The 19,992-nt window shown below is 38.0% G+C and overlaps 1 protein-coding gene across 8 annotated transcripts in view; it reads left to right on the forward strand.

Moving 5' to 3' along the window:
* POLA1 (DNA polymerase alpha 1, catalytic subunit) overlaps positions 1-19,992 on the forward strand; it is a 304,169-nt gene that overhangs the window by 237,746 nt on the left and 46,431 nt on the right. For 3 of the 8 annotated variants that reach the window (XM_009234677.4, XM_024240735.3, XM_002831471.6), the window contains one exon: positions 1-79. This exon is cut by the window's left edge and continues 18 nt beyond it. In XM_009234677.4, the coding sequence (XP_009232952.1) occupies positions 1-79 (79 nt within the window). Of the gene's footprint in view, positions 80-5,439; positions 5,478-16,935; positions 17,800-19,992 lie in introns of those variants that run through there. The other 5 variants (XM_054544431.2, XM_054544430.2, XM_054544429.1 and 2 more) reach the window with 4 other exon arrangements.

The raw sequence follows: 19,992 nt of genomic DNA on the forward strand, positions 1-19,992 counted from the left end.
TACACCCAGCTGTGCTTTTACCGGTACATTTTTGATGCGGAGTGTGCACTGGAGAAACTTACTACCGATCATGAGAAAGGTACGTTAAAATACTGTAATTACCTTTGAGTTTAAAGTGGAAATTTGCATTATAAAAGCCAGACCTACTGTGTCAGGCTGTTCATGCAGCATCACATTGCTGTCTCAGAAGCAGGCCGTGGGGGCCTATGTGAACACAGGGATCCCCTGCACGATGGGCGGTGGCATAGGAATCCCCAGCTTTGGCCCCCACAGCCTGTTTCACATTGTTCCCTATTAAAGCAAGGCTTTGGGGGAGGAATAGTACAAAAAGGACTCTTTAAATGCTATATTTTGAAAATGCTATTTTCTACAGAGTTTAGTAATTGTAATAAAATAAGCATAGGCAACGTGATCATTGGGCTTACAAAAACCAGATATTACCACAAAAAAATAGACCTGGAGTGTGTCTCTGCTGTTTGCTAAAAGCCTGGGTTCGTTTTGAGAGAGGGATGAGGTGGAGTTCCTTTATTGACTCCATCCTAAGAGAGTGTATAGGTGCCTCAGCCGGTATGATCAGCTGTTGCATGGAACCCTCGGCACTCGGCATTTCGTTATACAAGACTTGTAGGCACTGTGGGACTTAATGGGTCTGGGAAAAGCTTTGTTACATAACTTAAAGTATTTGAAAATGTCATGACAACTGCATGTTTGGTTTTTTTTCTCCTACCTGAAAATCACATTGACAACTTTTCTATTACCTGTGAAAAATAAAAAAGGCAAATTTACACATTTTTCTTATTAGTTACCTACAGAGTGTTTATGTTGTTTGTCAGCGAGCATCAATTCAACGTTTTCTTGGTCGGTACTAGGGCTGGAAACAACCGCAATGACATTAAAAACCTACAACTATTGCTAGATTTCCCCACATAAGAATCCCCGTGCTGCCCTTGATTTGTTCTCACTGTTTTTAATTCCAGTCATAATTGACTTGTTTTTCCATCCACAAGATAGGCTAGAAGTTATTTTTTAAATGCCTTGACTTATTTGGTTTTGCTGTCCTTGGAGAGAAAGCATTTTATAACTGATGGAGAAGCTGGTTCAGATATTAGTATCTTATCTCTAGATGTTCAACAAGGACTTGAGCTATCTCCACAGCATATTTTCCATGAATTAGTAAAATTTATACAGAGAATAAATTTCTTCTGCCTATTAATAACTAAGTTTTAGAACTTTTATTCATGGTCAATGTCTAGCCCATATATACTTGTAATATCATTTACAGCTGTTTTTCTTTTATCCCCAAGGACCTTTCCTAAAGACAGTTATGAGTTGAGAAAATTAAGTACTGATTATCTGAACGCATTATCTGTTTCCATCAGGTCTGTTACCTCTTTCTGGATATCAGTATATTAGAACCTGTTCCCCCATTACTTCTCTTTTTTTGAGACAGAGTCTTCCTCTGTTGCCCAGGCTGGAGTGCAGTGGCACGATCTCAGCTCACTGCAGCCTCCGCCTTCCGGATTAAAATGATTCTCCTGCCTCAGCCTCCCAAGTAGCTGGGATTATAGGCATGTGCCACCACACCTGGCCAATTTTTGTATTTCTAGTACAGAGGGGGTTTCACCTTGTTGGCCAGGCTGGCCTCAAACCCCTGACCTCAGGTGATCTGCCTGCCTCAGCCTCCCAAAGTGCTGGGATTACAGGTGTGAGCCACTGTGCCTGGCCAGCCCATTATTTCTTTCTAAATCTATCCATCCTAGATTGTTTTCTATATGTTATTTGAGGGGAAAGATTCCTCTTCCCTATATGGCTCTAAAATTCTTATCTGAGAGGCAGAATCAGTCTTTTATGATCAGCAATTTTCAAAAAGTCTGGCAACTCTAGGAGGCATGTAGAGGAGTGATCTGGAAAGTCACTGGAGATTTAGCCCATCCTCTTAGAGGACATTGAGAGTGCATATTATTACACCCACAGAAAATAAGAGGAAATAAGTAGCCGCTTGGAAGCCTCTTGCTTGGCTAAAAGGGAAAAGTATTGACAGGATCTGTACACTCAGAGTTTACTGTAGTCCCATTTCACAAGTTTAAGAATCAGTACACTTTTTTTATTGTTTGTATCTAATAATATACTACCCAGCAATTCGGGGCAAAAATGGCATTGACTTATCAATGGGTTCTTTTACATGTCAGAGGGCTAAAGAAAATAAGACGAGAAGAGAAAAAAATATATATGACTGAAGGAACTTCATGAAATGTTCCAAGAGCCCTTTTGTTTTATTTATTGAATTTTACCTATTGAAACTCTTTGAGTTTCCTGCTGTTTATTTATTATTCCTGAATTACAGTTTGGGAATGAGTGAATTAGCTGAAATTTACATGCTCCAGGCATTTTCAGATCATGCAGTAATGCTAAGTGGTATTAGGGTATTCATAAGTGGTGGGATATAAACCAAAACTTCGGGGCACACTTCCCAAGAGCAGAGGTTTCCTAACACATGACATCTGATAAGCCCTCTCCTAAGAGTCACCTGGGGCATATTAAAAACCCAAATCTGTAGATCCTGTGTCCACAGATTCTAATTCAGAAGATGTTGGGGGTAGAGCTTAGGAAGCTGTAATTTTTTGAAAATTCCCCCAGATAATTCTGACGTGCAGCCAAGTTTAAGAACCCCTCTCCTGGGCGCTCTAAAGACATAGTTGGATGGTTTCTAAATAAAAGACAATTGAATGCAAGGTCATAGTTCATAGGGAACAATGGGGGAACAAGAATATTCTTCTAGTAGAGAGGAGAACAATTATAGGGGAAAACACCATAAGTTTAAAATAATCTAACAAGTAGAATTGACTTCTCACTTTATAAGTTGGAGTGAATTCTCTTTTGATTTGCTATTCAAGGGAGACCTGCTATTAAAATGAGTTTAAAATCTAAGGGAACTGGAGGGCAAATATATTTATTCAATTTGGACCATGGCCAGAACACCAGTAGATGTTAACATCAAAAGTCCTGTGAAAAATGACAGTCGTTACACACAGTTATATTATTGAGAATGGAGTCTAAGTGTCTTCTGTCAACAAGTGCCCTGTAACTGGCGTGTGAACTATTTACTGTAGACTCTCCTTTACTGTCAGTACCTAGCAACATTTCCTTCACTAAGATTGTTTTACCATTTCCATCATAAAGCCCATATTTTAAGGGTTGTAACTGGATGGTGGTTTTAATTTTTGTTTGAAACTTGGCAATTTGACTTAGAAAAACATGTACAAATTATTTGAAAGAGGTTTATTTTTATGGTGAAAAGTAGCTCTTGTCAAAGCTTTTTCTCTGCTTTTCTTTCAAACAAAAGTTTACAGACCATTAGTCCATAATGTGAATTAACCCCATTTGATATTTTTTTCTTCCTTTAAAATGGTAAAGGACTGTTATTCACGTTGGTGAAGTGTTTACTGCATATTTGCTGTAACTCCATTACATTTTTAAAATCTTATTTCTGTGGGACTTTGGCATTATTATTGTAACTGCTCCAGAATGTACACAGATGGCATAATGGATTCGAAGGCGGTTTTACAGGAACATAGGGGCAGTCTATGAAGTAAAAATCCATTTCCAGGATGGCAGCATGAAATGGTCCCATTTGGCTGCCTCATCCTGTGGTGCCTTGGCCTGAGTAGGGGTAAGTGAACAGTTTAGGGGAAACCTGAATCAGTTCAAATCTAAATCTCCTTAAAAATGCAGGAAGAAAAAAGTCTCTTAGTGTTCTCAACTGAACCTTTGTTGTTGTTTATTCAGCAACAGTAAAAACAATTTGTTTATATATAGTTCCTATTATGTGTTGAGTGACATTCCTCATGTCAGAGGAACAAAGGTGGATGGCCAACACTCTCTGCCCTGGAGGAGCTTAGAGTCTGTTGAAGAAAGACAGATTCAGCAACAACTAAGTGTGGTATGGCCTGAGTGTCACCACCAATACGGTGAAATTATTTTGGAAGCAAAGAGAGGGAGCCACTAACTGCTTTTTTACTTCAGTGTTTGATCTTTCTTTAGTTCTAGAAAGAAACTTTTTTTTCTGTTTCTGTTCTCATTTAGTAGATGCTTCTCTCCTCATATTCTGTGTCAGCTATTAATAGTAAGATGGTGTATTCATTTGCTAGGACTGCTATAACAAAGTACCATGGATGGGGTGGCTTAACTATATTTCCTCACATTTCTGGAAGCTAGAAGTCTAAGAGCAAGGTGTCAGCAAGGTTGGTCTCTCCCCAACTTCTTTTTTTTTGAGACGGAGTCTCGCTTTGTCACCCAGGCTCGAGTGCAGTGGCGCGATCTTGGCTCACTGCAACCTCTGCCTCCTGGCTTCAAGCAATTTTCCTGCCTCAGCCTCCTGAGTAGCTGGGATTACAGGTGCACATCACCATGCCCAGCTAATTTTTGTATTTTTAGTAGAGATGGGGTTTCACCATGTTGGTCAGGTGGGTCTCAAACTCCTGATTTCGTGATCCGCTCGCCTCGGCCTCCCAAAGTGCTGGGATTACAGGCGTGAGCCACCACACCCGGCCAGGTCTCTCCTCAACTTCTAAGGAGCTATCTTTTCCCAGTGTCTTCCCTCTGTATCTAATCTCCTCTTCTTATACTGACACTGGTCATATTGGATTGGGTCCCACCCTAATGACCTCATTTTAACTTAATTCTTTGAAGGCCCTATACAGTCCATTCTAATACAGTCCACTCCAGATACAGTCTCATTCTAAGGTACAAAGGGTTAAGACTTCAACCCACCTTCAGTATGAATTTTGAGGGGGCACAATTCAGTCCATAACTGATGATCTACTTGAATTTCTTAATAAATTCCTTTGAACACTGCCAGAATTGGAACACTAGGATGTAGAATTCTGTTGAAGACAGAAATGGGAATTGCAGCATAGAGGCTAGCTAAAAGATGACGATTTACCCATAGGAGAAGTATCCATTGGAAAGCCTGACTTCCCAATGGGGGTCTCTTTAGGCCTAGATGGACTATTCTTCAAGTCACCCTGTTTCTCACAAAGTGCTATGGGCAGCCTTGAGTGCCCCAGCCTCCTGAGCTGCACCTGCAAAGATTGCAGTTTTCTTGCTCCTCTCAACCAGGTGAAATCCCACATTCACTTCCCCTCTTGAGCCTCATATGCTTTCTTTTCTTTTTTTTTTTTCCTTAAACTTTTCAGTCTCTTGTCGTCTCTTTTCTTCTGTCTTTTCTTTAGGCCTGGTGGTAACATCTGTAGGCCCTCTTGTTTCCTAACATGCCATCCAGAAGAACTAGGCTGCCCCTTTTAAGGTACTTTATAGTTTCCTATTGTCCTTTCACGTGTGTAACACAAGTTCTCACAGTACTCCTGTGAGGCAGCAGTGGATTGTGCTCATTATATTGATGAAGAAATCAAAGTTACTAAAGTTCCTTGACATTTGCAGATTCAACGCTTGTCGCTTGAACTCTTTGCAAGTGATACTGAAGGTAGGTAACATGTTAGTGTGTGTTATTTTGCTGATGCCAGATTTAAATGGAACTGAAAGAATATCCAGTCACTTAACTAATGAGCAAGCCAAGCCAACTGCTCCTCACCCACACTGCCACGGGGTCCTGTTCTGTGTTCCCCATCAGCTAAGTAGTTACACTCATAAAGTACTAATAATTATATTACTTTGTGGAAAATGGTCTCCAAAACAAAGACAACAGCTAGTACCGAAAAGGGTCTTAAAAGGTAGTATTTTTTAAGCCAGAAAATAAGAGTTTTATGGAAGAAATTATATGCTTTAGTGTATATGGGAATTTGGAGATTTTGGAAAGTCTCAAGATGGGTCCCATTTCAGTGTTAAGGATTTCCGCTATATTTCCTGAACTGTTAAAGTGAAAGCAGGAAAGTTTCATCATGAAAGTAGCAAAGAGCCCCTGTGGTCCTCTCTAAGCTAGTTGACATCCTTAGAATTTACTTGGTTAAATCCTTAACAAAATATTAAAAAGAAGACTGTGTCAGAGAGCACCTGTCTGGTCCTTTTCTTCCTATTGCCACTTTTTGAAGCCCACTGGTTGTGGTTTTTTTTTATTTATTTTTTATTTTGAGACGGAGTCTCACTCTGTCGCCCAGGCTAGAGTGCAGTGGCGCGATCTTGGCTCACTACAAGCTCTGCCTCCTGGGTTCACGCCATTCTCCTGCCTCAGCCTCCCGAGTAGCTGGGACTACAGGCATCTGCCACCACGCCCGGCTAATTTTTTGTGTTTTTAGTAGAGATGGGGTTTCACCGTGTTAGTCAGGTTGGTCTCGATCTCCTGACCTTGTGATCCGCCCACCTCGGCCTCCCAAAGTGCTGGAATTACAGGCATGAGCCACCGTGCCCGGCCTGGTTGTGTTATTCCATCGAAAAACTTGCTGAATTTTGGGAACAAGCTTTTTCTGTTTTTAATAACTAATAACAGGTAAAGCACACACAAAACAATTCGCATCTATTCATCCTCTTAAAATTATATTTTTTGTATTTGTGCAATTTTCTTTAGAAAAATAGATTTTAAGATAGGTAACTGTAAACTGCATTTTTAATTTCATTTTCTTACAAATAAAAAAATGATCTGAGGGTTTTTAAAAATTGTTTTTGATTAAGGGAATTTTTATGGTAGGAGGCTTTGACTTGACAGTTCAGAACATAGCTATCTGTTTATTATAAAGAAGTGATTGTAGAAATACGTAAAGAATTTTGGTAAGAAAAAAAGTGGTTTATATAATCTTGAGCCTCTGAGGGTTGTTATTGTTAGATATTACATAGGTTTAATCTTTAATGATAAAATACAAAACTAGATAACTTATGATTCTAATTTGTGGTGTATGTGCAAGGTAGAAAAATTAGTAAGGAACACTAGAATTTGTTACAGTTATCTCTAGGTGGATTATAGCTTTTCTTTTTCTTTATAATTTTATATATTTTCTACATTATATACTCTGAGCATGTACTGCTCTCATAACATGAAAAAAATTATAAGCACTAAAATGTTACAGAGAATGTTACTCAACTTGAAATAATTACCCAAATAATTTCACAATTGAGGGAAAAAAGAACATAGAAATGAACCCAAACCAGCTTTTTTTCTCTCCGTGTATTTTTTTCCAAGTAAAACCTAAGGCCTTGTTACTCCAAGTGTGATCAGTAACCCAGTAGCATAGGCATCACGTGGGAGCTTGTTAGAAATGCAAAATATCAGACCCACCCCAGACCTACTGCATCAGCATCTGCATTTTAACAAGATCCTCAGGTGATTCCTCCGCGTGTTAAAGTTTCAGAAGCACTGATCTAAGACACTCTCCCTTAATAACTAAAGCCTACTTCCACTTTATTCATTCATTGATTAGGGCTGTCCTTTTGGTAAAACTTTAAAACGACAACTATGCAGGCTACAGAAGGACTACCCAAGTTTAAGGTAGAATTCATATCACAACCTGGCCTTTTGAAATATGTTTTTATTAAGCTAAAAATGCAGTGGTCTGACAAGGGCTAAGAGAGGGGAAAAAAGCCAAAAAGCATGAGTTCTTCCACTTTGTTTCTTCGTAACTAGAAGGAACAAGGGAGAAGTAAATTAGGATTTTCAAAATAGCTTTCAGCTTTTTAAGATTAGTGGCTTATAAAAGAAAGAACTAAGGCCGGGCACAGTGGCTCATGCCTGTAATCCCAGCGCTTTGGGAGTGCTTTGGCAGGTGGATTACCTGAGGTCAGGAGTTTGAGACCAGCCTGGTCAACATGGTGAAACCGCCGTCTCTACTAAAAGTAAAAAAATTAGCCAGGCATGGTGGCACGTGCCTGTAATCCCAGCTACTCGGGAGGCTGAGGCAGGAGAATCGCTTGAACCCAGGAGATGGAGGTTGCAGTGAGCCAAGATCGCACCGTAGCACTCCAGCCTGGGCCACAGAGTGAGACTCCATCTCAATAAAAAAAGAACTGGAGTGTAGTTCTACACCCACTTCGTGTAAGGGCCGCTCTCTATGTGCCCAGAGTAAAGTTTCACCCTATCACTATAGTCTGGACCTCATTACAACATTGATTTAGTAGTATTTTGTAAAGATTTCAAGACATTCAACTAGGTTCTTTTAATGGAAACAAGATTCTATTTCTTAAATTTTGCTACTGAAAAGTTTATTTTGAAATTTTCTTTTTCCTACTGTCACTGACTTTTCTGTGATGTTTTTATACTCACTACAAGAACGTGAAAGTTGGTATTGTCTGATGGCAGCATGGAGCCTGCTAACACTGGTTTATTTTTCTCTATGGATACTGCCTGTTTTGTTTTTGTTTTAACTCAAGATAACTTTACAGTGTGACAGAAGAGAAACTACATTTTCCAGGAAATGGTCACTTTAGTTGCTTTCCCCATAAGTAGAAGTGTCTTGGCTCTGTACATTTTCTGCCATCCTCTTCAAGATAGCTAAGTTAGTATATGAAAGTTGCCATATTTTGGAGCAGCCAGCTTCCAGATTCTAATTATGTGTCTTTAAGCCCATTTCTGTAAATATGCACTCAACGTTTGCACTTTTATGTACAAAGAGACTTAGAGGGTTTCCATGATAACAGATGTGTTACTCGTTCTATAAAATCATTTCCCATTATGTCTTTTTAGTGGGCCAAGTTCCTTTCCCCTTTTATAGTGACAAGTACAGCAACACAAGGGCTCTGCCATGTCTAGGTGATAATGTGGTTGATGGTCTGCATTTACAAAGCATATTGTCATTTTTTAGTAGGAAAAATACTAAAGATTGACAAGATTTTTTTATGTACTTCTTAAAAATATGCTTCTATCACCAATGATGAAAAAAAGAAACAATTCTCAAGCAGTTAAGCCATAATGTGAGCTAATCACTTTATTTTGAAGAAAAGTATTTTTAAACAGTTGAGCTAGTGAATTTACTTTTAAAATGTATTGTGCTTACACAGTAGATGGTTTTATTTCCATGATGTTTTTTACTACATAATTATACATCTTAATTACGTAATTACTATCATAATTATTATGTAATTGCATGTACTTCCACTAATTACAAAATCAGGAAGTGTAATTATCTAGTAAAAACTTTATGAAATTTCATGCACTAAAAGTTAGTTAAAAGGCTATTCCAGTGGTCTAGTGGAAGGCTTTCCATGGTTAGTCTTCTTAGTCATAACTTTAGTTTAGAGCTTGAACTCATAGGCCAGGACAAGGATAAGTGCCAACAGACCAACACTAAACTGAGTATTGTGGTATGGGTAAGATAGACTTTGTCCCTTGTGATTTAAAAAGTCAGAGAGCATTTTAATTTTTTTGTGACTATGGAATGTGGTAAGAATAATATCTAAATGTTTGAGGTAAGTACCACAAAAACTGTCAATGGAAAGGGCAGTTCTTTCTTAGGAAAGAATTGATTAATAGAATCAACAAGGCATTTAGGTTACACAACAGCAAGGTCTTCTATAATTCTGTAATGTGAATGGCTTATTTAATAGCTATCTCTGCCTTTAAAAGCAATAATAATATTCAGTTTTCTGTTTCTTCAGTTTGGAGAAGGTGTTTTTCCAGTTTGTGTTTATATTTATTAAGATATGAGCAAATGTATCAAGAGAGCATACTCCTTTCTACTACTTGATGTCAAAAGCAGCTTTTGAGACATAAACATAAGCACACAAACTTGTAACATCAGACCCTAAATAAAGACAGAAGGTTTAATTCAATAAAGCTATGATGCCTTTACCATTCAAAACGACATAAAAATTGCACAGTGAAACAATAGTCATGACAGCAAATTAGATATGACATCAAAATTACACTACAAAGAGAAATCCCAGAACCATTTTTGGTCTGTAGGAGTCTATTTTAGCCCAGGTTTAAAACCCAATCTAGAGGCTCTGTTTTATAATCTAAATAGGGTAATGTTGTAGAAGACTAATTGGAGGTTGGTTGAATTAATTGCACATCAATTAGGAGGAAAGGGCTTGTAATACTCATGGCAGAGAAGTGAGTAGATCCTTTAAGTATCATGATAGAATGTACTATGAGTTTCAGGAATTAATATTATCAGTATTTGTATAATATCTGTATAATCTATTACAACATGACCTAAATCAAGCACTTGGGGTTAGATACAGGTATACTAATTTCCTTCCCAAAATTAGTGCTTCTCACTAGAAATGTATTGAAACAGCCACTTAAAATGTATGAGTTATTTCTTTTAAAAATGTAGCCTTAAACATTAGAAGGTTCAGCTCAGAAGGAGAAGATACTCGTTTTTTTCTTAAAACTTTCTAATGAAACACTCATTGTGGTATTACCAGTTATTGAATTTGTGACTTTTTTGTACTAGCTGAAATTTCCAATAAGTGTGAATTTTTTTAAAAAGTCAGTGAACGGTATGAAAATGCCAGTCCCATTTGCTTCAGGCAAATTAGAGGATTTATATTTATCCAGAATTGTTTCATGGTCTCAGAGATGTTTGGGATTTAAACAGATTTAGTCTGACTCTGCTATTTTTCTCTAGTAGTTAGGGGTTATTTTAAAATTGCATATTCTTTTCCTCTTGGGAATCTTTTCTCATTTACTTAGCCCAGAATTTAATGTCTTAATCATTTCTTATTTGCCTTAAGTCTATTGTGATAACATTTCTTCTCATGGTTTCAGAAGTGTTTATGCTCCCTCTATGAGACAGCACTGCCTCTCACGTTTCCTCTTAATCTTTTGTTTTTGTTTTGTTGGTTGGTATTTTTTGTTTTGTTTTTGTTTTTGTTTTTGTTTTTTTACTAGTGCTTGTACCATGCCAGAATAGCCCTTAATGGTTAAAAGCCAAGTGTTTACTTAATCCTCTTCTTTTCAATTATAATACAAATTTCATTTTGAAGCTGACGTTTAAACTGACATTGTTGTGTTCTGTTTTGCTTTCTTGCTTTTCATATGAATTGGCGTATGTCTTCATTATCCTATAATTCTTGATAAATTTTTCATAATTATCTAAGGGAATCAACCGTAACTTTTGAAGTCTAATAATGTCCTTGTGATGTCTCCAGTAACTCTGTAGGCCCAGGCCAAGAACTGATGTTGATTTTCACATTATTAATCAGTGCCATTTATTATTTTATGCTGTACTATCTTGTTCATATAATGCTACCCTTCATATACAAAGAAAACCCATCATCAATTTGACTCATTCTTAAACTAGTTCTTCCTGTAGTGGTCATGAATTTATTTAGATCCATCTGCATTCTCTTATCTTGTGGCTAACAGGACGGTAACTAGACAGACTTAGTAGCCCATCATTGAATTAAATCAACACTGATTACATTCTCCCTGTATAAAGGCCCTGGGAAACCCTTCTCACCTTGGCCTGTGAGCCCTGCAAGCCCTAGCACCATCCCCTAGAGCTTAAGGCTTAAACTAGTTCGTAGAAAGATAGATTTGCTGGCTAATTTTAGACACTGATGTACTTTTCTTGTTTTAAGAAATTATTGTAATTTCAAATAGGGTCAGAAAAGCAAGTCTGTGTGTAAGTCTGTTACTCTCTGTCCCCTCTTCGTGCCCTGCACCCTTGCCCAGTTTATTCAGCAAATATGTATTGGGTCTCTGTCCTATATGATATTGCTTCTAGAAGTACTAGTACTTCTGACCAATTGCTTATTCATGCATTCACCTCTAAATACCTCCTTTTTATAGGACTCTACTTTTGTGGAGAACATTCACAGCCATTATCTTTTACATTTTCCAGACAATTCCATGGCATACGGGTATGTAGTTGACACTTTTGAGATGAGAAACAACCCCAAAAGGATGAAATGACTCTCCCAAAGTAGCAAAGCTTAGAAGTGTTGAGAGCCCGGCTTTTCTTTCTGCCATATCACAGCTGCCCTGTTCTTAATCTATTAGGGAAACTTCAGCCTGAAGACAAGTAACTCAAATACAAGGGAATGGTATGAATTGCTGAGGGATCTCAGCATATAACTCAGGGAAGGTTTCCTGGTGGAGATTTCCTGAGTTGGGCCTTCAAGGGTATGTGAGATTTTAATAGGCACAGATGCAGACATGTAGTTTGAGACTAAGTTTTGCCTTTCTCACTTTTCTTTAAGTGCCCTATTTATCTTGCTTTTATAAAGGGAGAACCTCCTTTGACAAATGCATCATGATTTGAAAGCATATCTGAATTGCAAATTTCGTCTAAAAGTGCTTATTAAGAAGCAAATCTTTAAACTCAGGACTATAAGCTTAAAGGGCATTATTTTTTGAGATAGGGTCTCGCTCTGTCACCTAGGCTGGAGTTCAGTGGCACGATCTCTGCTCACTGCAGCCTCGACCTCCTGGGCTCAAGTGATCCTCCCATCCCAGTCCCCCGCCCCCAGTAGCTGAGACTACAGGTGCGTGTCACCACACCCAGCTAATTTTTGTATCTTTTTGTAGAGATGGGGTTTCACCATGTTGCCCAGGCTGGCCTCAAACTCCTGGACTCCAGCAATCCACCCGCCTTAGCCTCCCAAAGTGCTGGGATTATAGGTGTGAGTCACTGGGCCCGCTGTCCTTGAAGAGTATTCTCTCTTAACTCTCCACTCTCCACTGTAACCAGTGGTGGTGCTTTGAAAGAAATTGATCCATCCTACAGGATACATCTGTCAAAAGTGTATCAAAATGTTTTTCTGTCTTAAATAATTTAACTCAGAATATAATAATGTAAGTATTTTGACATGAAAATTTACATACTGTGATATATCCACTTATCTTAAAACAGACGTCTTTAACTATAAAGAAAAGAAGTGTGGTAAGACAAAACAAAATAGAAATTGGAATTAAATGGGATGACTGACAGACCAAACTAGTTTTATTTAGACAATAAAAATTAAAGTCCTGTTAGCATTATGACGAAAAAAATGTAAAAATGTTTTACTTAAAGCATGGCTAATTTTTTGTTGTGTTTTGTTTTTTCACTAACACCATGGTGAAAGTTTAAACATGTAAGACCTGTTTATGAAGTAAATGTTTACTGCTGAACTAATTCTTCAACTTTACTGGTATATTATACATTGCCTTACCAAAAAAAGACGATGCTGAAAAGTCAGTAAAATCCACAGTAAAAGAAAGCGTCTGAACAGTAGTCTGTCTTAGGAAATTATTCAACAGAGTGCACTCTGGTCTCTGTTAGTGAAGGCTTTATCACTTTTAACAAATAAGCCGCAGTGAATTTATTAGTATGCTACAAAGAAATTTTCAAAATAATTAAGACTAAACTACACTTGTCAAAATAAATGAATGAAATACAATTTTGAATCATCTTTCTTCACTTATTGCTCATTTGCATAATTCAGTAACTTACACAGGAGTCTTTCAGTCATTGGTGTGAATTAGCAAGGTTCTGCTATTCCTTGTTGTACGGCAGGAATTACGCTACCATGTAATTAGCTATTCCAGACATGGACTAACGGGAAATACCAAAGGGCACAGCAAAATCTAAAGAGACAAGGCAGGGAATCTAAAGACAAGAGACAATCAAAGACACCCAACAAACTCAAGCTGGTAGACCACAGGGAATTTTGAATGAAGCCTCTTAATTTATTTTGAGAATAAGAAATCAGTAGTATGAGAGAAATCTCAACAAGATTAGCTGACTAAGCCTACTTAAAAAAAATATCTCTATAGTGCATGGTGCGCCAGGTTAACCACTCCTGTTTGTTAGTCTGTATACAGCTCAACAAATAGGCGGCAAAGCTTTTCATGGGTATATAGTGGCTTTCCATTGAGGTTTTCACTCTTTGAAGGAGGTCATTTATACCAATGAGATCTGTAGATGCAAATTGCTTTCCCTATATGTGAGGGGTCATTCCTTTCACAGCCAGCTTGCTCATCTCTTTTATAAAGGTTTTGTTATTTCTGTACTGCTCCCAAAGGAATGATGGGAATTATGCCCCCCCCGCCCCCTGTCTAACTTAGCATCCAAATCTTTTCCCTCCAGCTCTGTGAAACTTTTGTGTGTTGATCTTTGGAAACAAAACAAGCTGTTGGCAGCAGCCTTCAATTCTGAATCAGGAAACTTTTTTCCTTCTTTCAACCTGAAATATCATCTCTTTAGATTTGCCTTTCTCGCCTAATTCTAAGGAAATAACTTTTTCATTGCAGCAGAGTGTCACTGTAACATGCTACAGGCATGTGGGAATTCCTGGAAGCAGTGTCCTCAAAATGCCATTTTTAGTTTGGCTCAAATGATGTAAGCTCTCACGAACTAGAGGAATAGAAATGAAGGGATCGATTTAAGGGTTAGCTATGAAAACCTAACTTCTGATCTCATTACTGAAGTAATGGGAAAGATAATATTTGTCTTTGCCTAGGCTCTAAGGAATCATACAAACATTCAAAGGTTCTAGTTTGTTGCGTTCAGGAGTTTTAGGAAGGAGGAGCTTCAGGCATACCATGTGAGTGCTCTGTAAAATATTTGTTGTTTTGTTCCTTCCTTCTGCTAGCATTTGAACACCAAGGGCATTGGCCTGGGTTTCTCAAAAGCAATATAGGGTAGTGATTAAAAACTCAGGCTCTGGAGTGAGAGTGCCAGGTGCAAATTTTGACTTTCCACCCCTTACTAGATAAGTAACCTTGAAGTACATTTATAAAACCAGAAAAAAATAGCACCTACCTCAAAGGGTTCTAAATTCAGCAGGATAATATGGAAATAGGCTAACATGTTAAACGTCTAGGACATTAAACAGGCAATACGTAAAATGCTTAGGACAGTGCCTGGCACATAGTAAGCATGCAGTAAATGTCAGTTGGTTTTATTACTTCTGAGAACACTTTGTCTAAACGACTATCTATTATAGTACTTAATGTTACAACTGTATTTGAATTGGTTTCTGCAGCCTGTCATTGACCATGTTTTGTTCAGATTTGTATCCTCAGCATCTAGCACAACACCAAACATGTAGCAAATGCTCGATTCATTTTTACCAAATGGTTACAGTATGAAAAAAGCATGGTCCCTCTTCTCAAGGAGCTTAAAATATATCTTGATAACTGTGTTTTAGTTTTCTTATCTATCGAAATAGCATCATGTCAGAAGTATATTAAAAAGAAAACTTTAATTCTCAGTTTTCCATACTTAATGGAAGAAGTTGAAACACGAATAATCCACAAGCTAGATTTCTGATTGAGTAGGTCTGGGGTGGGGCCCAGGCGGCAGTGTATTTAAAAATCTCCGCAGGTGATTCTGATGCACACCCACAGTGTTGAGAATCTGAGTTAGTGAAACTCTTCAAACTTTAATATTGCTTCTTGTCAAATATGCATTAAGTTTGACTTTGATATAGAAAGGGAGACTGGGTGGCATCTAGATAACAATTTAAACAGACAGTAGAAGGGAAAATGAAGTCAAACACAAGAATTATTTCCTAGATAAAGGAAGCATTTATGGTGCTGTATACGCTAATGTAGCATCAAAGATAAAGTGAAGAAAAATAGGCTAGGGAAAAGGAAGCAAGAAGGAACTGTTTTCTGGTAATGAGCAAACTGAAGATGAAATAAATGCATTTCAACAAAATTGGCTATAAAGCACGTTATTTTTCCCCATTAACTTGCATCATGAACGAAGGAATGGGGCTGCTCGGGAGGATGGGGGATCTTTCAAGGAGACTGAATAGGTAACTGGGGAGGTATTAAGGTGGAGGCTAACCCAAACGTGGTACTTAGGAGTTTCTGTGGTTTGGATTTCTGAGACCATTCCCACCTCCTGTCCTCTTCTACTTACCTTGACACTCAGCTGACTGGATCCTGGGTAGAGCAGCCTTCCGCAGCTTTATAATTTTGCATATCCTCCAAGCGGTCTGGAACAGGATGGTAGTAGTAGAGGGTTTAGGAGGATATTCCTGTGTCTTGTGCTCATCTCTTGGGCTTACCTGGGGTGTCCAGGCAGGAGAAATAGCTTGGCTGGCTATAGCTGGAGTTATAAAATAGTCTCAGATCACCCCTTTTTGCCTAGAAGGATTAGGACTGCACCTTGTTGGTACCCACAAATTAGACCCTTCACCAGTCCCTGAGCAGGCCTTCACTCCCCTGTGGCCACATCCTTTGGCTGGTGTGGTTTCCCTGCCTGGGTTAGCCAACCTCAACCCAGTCTCTGTTCATATTCTGTTCATACTTTAAGGCCTCCCAGCCATAAGTGATCTCTTTGTCCTCTAAACTCCTGTAGTTCTTAAGCACTGTCCCTCTTGCATTATAATTATTTGAGGACAGGGATCATGCTTGATACATTATTATATGTCTGATGGCAACTTGCTCATGATAGGAGCCTAATAAATGGTATGTTAAATTAATGTTTTCTATAATAGAGCACTTTCTGATTCCATCCTCTTTTCTCTGCTATTTATTTCCTATCATGTCCTTCAACTGTGTCATAAAAAATTTTCTATCCATGTATGTATACATTCATCAAACATTTAGCCCATACCATCTCCTCATTCCCATGGACTTAATTTCCCACCTTAATTTGTCTACTTTCTGACAATTACTAATAGAGTTGGGCTGTGATATCATGTATCTCCAGAAGATTACATAAATTCCAGCCTAGAAATTTCTTTGTTTAAACCTTTAGGTTATATAAATCAAACTGATGCTCAGTCATATTAGTGGGATTAAGTTTGAAAGTCTAAAATCATACTTCAAATGAGGACTGTCTCAACCCAGGCACACTCCTTGCCCTCCAGAATTTATATACATATGATAGCAGCTGGTTGTTTTCCCTGCAGATTCCTCTTTTTTTTTTTTTTTTTTGAGACAGAGTCTCACTCTGTTTCCCAGGCTAGAGTGCATTGGCGCAATCACGGCTCACTGCAGCCTTGACTCCCCAGGTTCAGGTGACCCTCCCACTTCAGCCTCCCAAGTAGCTGTGACTACAGGCATGTACCACCATGCCTAGCTAATTTTTTGTATTTTTTTTTTAGAGACAAGGTTTTGCCATGTTGCTCAAGTTGGTCTCCAACTGCTGAACTCAAGAGATCCACCTGCCTTGGCCTCCCAAAGTGTTGGGATTACAGGCAGGAGCCACCGCATCCAACCACCTGCAGATTTTTCTAGTGATTCACAGTTTTAGCTCTCTGCTCCAGATGTGTTATTTGGTTGGCTAGCCTTTAATATATCTTGAAATGTCTGGAGGCCAACTCCAGAAAGCTCTCGTGAAGATAGGAAGGTGAAGAACTGCTAAGAGACTTTCAGACTGGTCTTCTCTTATCGCCCATGTGACTTTCAGTTGAGCAGCATGCAGGCACAGGTATTGATGGCAAGGTAGGTTTGTAAACAATACTACTAATAGGCTGGGGCTGGGGGAGAAAAATAGTAAGCCCACAAGAAATCTGGAGATACCTGTCTTGAGTGTAACCTGCAAGATACACTCTAACAGAGTAATCATTGCACGATATAATTGTGGGAGACCGAGCAAGTTAGAAAATCTATTCCTGGTTTGTCGCTGACTCACTTTGTGGCATGGGCAAACCATTATTACTCTTTGATTTAGTTGTCTTATTTGTTTGAAAAAGGGAAAATAACATGTGTTTAAAAAGCACTCTGAAATTCCTCTGAAAGGAGGTCTATAAGTGCAAAGTACTATTGTTGTTTTTATTATTATTATTAGTGTTCTAATATGATTTAGTTTTATGCCATGTAGGTCACAGATGTTTCAATTCTTCCGACTGATGAATTACAAAACACTTCCATCTCATTCTGTTTTATAGCATTGATAACAGTTTAGCACATCTTTGTTTTAACCCCAGTTAAAGTATATGTCCAAAATAGACCTCATTAATAAAATACAATTACTAAATTAAATATTTCTGTGCTACTTTCTATTGTTTTTTTTTTCCTCCTTAAAAAGGTGGTTACCAACAACTACTAAATAAGACCTTTAATTACTGCCAATCTTCTTTTGAAAGTAACAGTGCTTATCTTGAGTAGTTTGAACTGTAAGTGGTATTCAGTACACAGTGGGGTTGTAATGCGATTATGAAGTGTAGCAAGTTAGTGATAAATAAGCGTGATAAACCATATATTTGTATTAGAAATAATATTTGAATTATCAACTGAATAAAAAGGCTGCAACTGCTGATTCCTTTGGGTGGGCATGTGATAAAAATAAAATACAGTTAAGTATACTTGGAATAAAAAATTGTGTATGCTTCAATATAATAGAAACCTTTTAAATTGAATATGTTTTTGAGTTTATAGCATTTAAATTACTGGGAGAATTAAAAGATTTGCTTTGCTTTCTGACATTAAGCTTTTCAAATTAGAATTTTAAAAAACATTTCTAACTCATTCATCAGTAGAAGACTTTGGCTTTTATATAAGATACTATAGTTCTCCCCCATATTTTCAGTGATTTTCCAATGGAGTAGCAATAAAAAAAACTTTAATTACAGTAAAACTTGCATATAAAATCATGCAAGAAGGAATAATACATTTTCTTGCCTTTTTTTTTTCAATATTTTAGTAATCATAGAAATAATTTCTTAATACTGGAGAATGGTAATTTATATAAAATAAGTAATACTGTGACTCTTATTTATATTTCACATGAAATGAGCAGTAAATTGTGTGCATTTATTTGTAAGTATCCTAAGACATGGGGCCACGTAGGAAGAAGTATAGCTGCCATAGGGTCTTAGAAACCAGAGGTCACATAGTAGCAGCCACAAACTGCGCATGACCTTTAAATGTGTTTAATTTGCCTGAAGAACACTTCAAATTTCTAAATGATTGCTAATATTTTTTAGTGTGGAGAGTTCCTATAAAGAACCAAATTTCTGGCATTTTTAAATAAAATCAATGTGTGGCTACAGTAGGTCAACATTCCTGAATGGCCACAATTGACTGAAGCTGAGTAGCAGCTAAGCAGTTTGGACAGAACATGGGTTCTCCAGTTTGCCATAGCCTCACCGCAGCCCACTTCACTCATTTCTGTTATTCATGTGGTTACTATAAGCATTTGTTTGCTAAAAAATATCTGGAGGCATGTTTTTTTTCCTCTTTTTTTAACCAGCCCTCTCCCTTCCCAATAAAAAAAGAAAAAGAAGCCATGAAACTTGGGGGTTTAAACAGTAAAAAAATAATCCAGCAGACATAAGTGTGTTTATTAAAGTAAGTCATATAAAAATATAACTTACTAGCTAATCTGTTGATGGCACTGTATATTTTTCTTTTCTTTTTCTTCTTTTCTCTTTTTTTTTTTTTTTTTTTTTTTTTTTTTGAGACAGAGTCTCGCTCTGTCGCCTAAGCTGGAGTGCAATGGTGCGATCTCGGCTCACTGCAACCTCCACCTCCCGGGTTCAAGCGATTCTCCTGCCTCAGCCTCCCTAATAGCTGGGATTACAGGCACACGCCACCACACCCAGCTGATTTTTGTATTTTTAGTTGAGACGGGGGATCACCATGTTGGCCAGGCTGGTCTCCAACTCCTGACCTTGTGATCCGCCCACCTCGGCCGCCCAAAGTGCTGGGATTACAGGTGTGAGCCACCATGCCCAGCTACTGTATACTTTTCAAAGCACTTTCACGTGTCCTTTGTCCTCTTATCCTCACAGCATCTCTGGGAGTAGGATAACAATTACATATTCATTTTACCAATGAGAAAAGCAAGTTTTGGTGAACACCATTAATTTATCCAGATTTGCAACTGCTATGTGTTGGAGCTGAGCTATAACTCATCTTCAGACTGTTCATCTAGAGTAGCACTGTCCACTGGAATTCTTTGCAATGGTAGAAGTGTTCTGTATCTGTGCTGTCCAGTGCTGTAGCCTCTAGCCCCACATGTAGCTGTTGAACACTTAAGTGTAGCTAGTGCGACTGAGGAACTGAATTTTCCATTTTACTTAGTTTTAATTAATTTAAATGGAAATAGTGATGTGTGACTAGTGGCTACCTTATTGGGCAACACAGGACTCCAGAGTTCTTTTCCTCCTTCATTGCATGGTATCTTTATTTAACAGTCTTATTCTTTTCAATAAAAT

The sequence above is a fragment of the Pongo abelii genome, chromosome X (assembly GCF_028885655.2).
Source record: "Pongo abelii isolate AG06213 chromosome X, NHGRI_mPonAbe1-v2.0_pri, whole genome shotgun sequence".
Classification (NCBI taxonomy): Eukaryota; Metazoa; Chordata; class Mammalia; order Primates; family Hominidae; genus Pongo; species Pongo abelii.